General features: G+C 42.3%; 1 protein-coding gene across 1 annotated transcript; it reads right to left on the bottom strand.

The window, feature by feature from the left end:
• Nucleotides 1-1,146: 1,146 nt before the first annotated feature.
• On the bottom strand, nt 1,147-1,689 carry LOC147616746 (histone H4). Its single transcript, XM_086777806.1, has one exon. The coding sequence runs from the start codon at nt 1,610-1,612 to the stop codon at nt 1,301-1,303; it is 312 nt and encodes a 103-aa protein (XP_086633932.1). The 5' UTR covers nt 1,613-1,689; the 3' UTR covers nt 1,147-1,300.
• Nucleotides 1,690-1,893: the final 204 nt, after the last annotated feature.

Here is a 1,893-nt window from a genome sequence, read left to right as displayed (position 1 = left end):
GCAAAGCTATCAAAGTGGTTAAGATCACTTGATTCTACTCAACCATGGTAGAAATTGTGAGGTGGAGGATTGCTTATGCTAAGGTAAAAGAAAGGCAATAGCCTAGTGTTTATTGCATAGACAAGTTGCTTGTGCCTAGAAGGATCAAGATTAAAGGCTCTAATTACACACAACTAGTGGACAACTAGAAGCAAATGTTAAAACATGCCAGTGAGCAAAGATGGATCACCAACTATCTTTTGAATATCATAACAAGTTATCCAAGAAGATCTAGAAATTTTCAAGCTTAAGAAGGTTGGACATACGACTTCAAAGAATCACTAACTACTTATGAGAGCAACCAATTCAAAATGGGGAGATATTAATCCTTTGCCCTTGGTGTCAAAGCCAAAAGGAAACTATAAGGCATACTCCTTGGGAGTGCAAGGCAATTCATCCCATATGGATGGAAGGCTGAGAAAGTTCTATCATATTGCATAGTGATAGATAAGTTATATTGGAAGCAAGCTTTACTTGGCTATAAAGGTGGGATAAATCCAACCTATTACTAAGTATGGTACACCTTGGGGGCATTTGTTTTGAATGAGTCCAAGATTGCTCTAGCTCATAAAAGGCATGGAAAGGATATAACTTTCAATTCAAAGTGATTTTTGTTCAAGCTTTGCAAGCTTGCTAGGTCAAAGGGTGGAAGAATATCTTTAGCAAGATCTACGTTGTAACTTATGGGTGCTGTATCTTCTCTTTGATACTAATGGAAACTTTTTCTTTTGCATTAAAATAGAAACATGCATCGATCTTCAATCCATCCTCTTTTGAGATGGCAACCATGACAATATTGCAAACTTGCCATACTGCAGAGGATTTATTGTCCCCAAAGTACTAAGCAAAGCTTTGCTTAATTTGTAGGTAGGCTGACTGACCTGACACATGAAAGCTAAGCAGGCAACAATGCCAAACCCACACATGTATCTGGCTAATTAGCTACCATATGTATACCAAGACATCATAGACCAATTGTGATAAATTCAAAACACAATATTCATGATCATAGCAATAGCATACTGAATAAACTAAATTCCTGCATGCATGAGAAACTCTGATGTAGAGACTAACAATGCTAAAACCTATACAATTTACATGTACAGAAAAAGAAAAGGAACTATCATGTAAAAACATAGGCATCCACCCGGATGCCTAACAAAAGCCCTACAGTAAAGAGCCTGTACAGAAATTGATGGAGATCTGCAGGCAGGGGTGGTGTTAAGAAACACCGGTTGCTGCAAAGAGCAGAGAACAAGGCTTAGCCACCAAAGCCATAAAGGGTACGACCTTGGCGCTTGAGGGCATAGACAACATCCATGGCAGTAACAGTCTTGCGGCGGGCATGCTCTGTGTAAGTTACAGCATCTCGAATGACATTCTCCAGGAAGATCTTGAGCACTCCCCTGGTTTCTTCGTAGATGAGCCCACTAATACGCTTCACACCCCCCCTGCGAGCAAGCCTGCGAATGGCGGGCTTGGTGATGCCTTGGATATTGTCGCGCAGCACCTTGCGATGCCTCTTGGCTCCCCCCTTGCCGAGCCCCTTGCCTCCCTTGCCTCGCCCAGACATGGCTGCTCTCTGGCTAACAGACTTTCCTGTGCAGGGATGGTTTAGGGTTACTCAGATAGAAAATGTGATGATCAAGATTTTCAAACTTCCCCACTTTATGCATCACTCAGCGCTACCCTGCACCGTTGGATATCTTCTGCTATCGGACGACTTCTGTCCTATTCTTGTCGATCCGCTTCTCCATCCTCCTCGTCTTTGATCTTAACCGTCCAATCACCTCCCATCCCACGGTCCCCGAAGCCCTTGATGGGTTGATGAATTACTAGCAACGAAAAATAAAA

This window comes from Cibotium barometz, chromosome 38 (assembly GCF_041138505.1).
Source record: "Cibotium barometz isolate CiBa-2024 chromosome 38, ASM4113850v1, whole genome shotgun sequence".
Classification (NCBI taxonomy): domain Eukaryota; kingdom Viridiplantae; phylum Streptophyta; class Polypodiopsida; order Cyatheales; family Cibotiaceae; genus Cibotium; species Cibotium barometz.
This window is presented reverse-complemented; position numbering and strand designations above follow the sequence as displayed.

Excerpts from the sequence above, each read along its gene's own strand:
- LOC147616746 (XM_086777806.1), bottom strand. The coding sequence starts at position 1,612 with ATGTCTGGGCGAGGCAAGGGAGGCAAGGGGCTCGGCAAGGGGGGAGCC.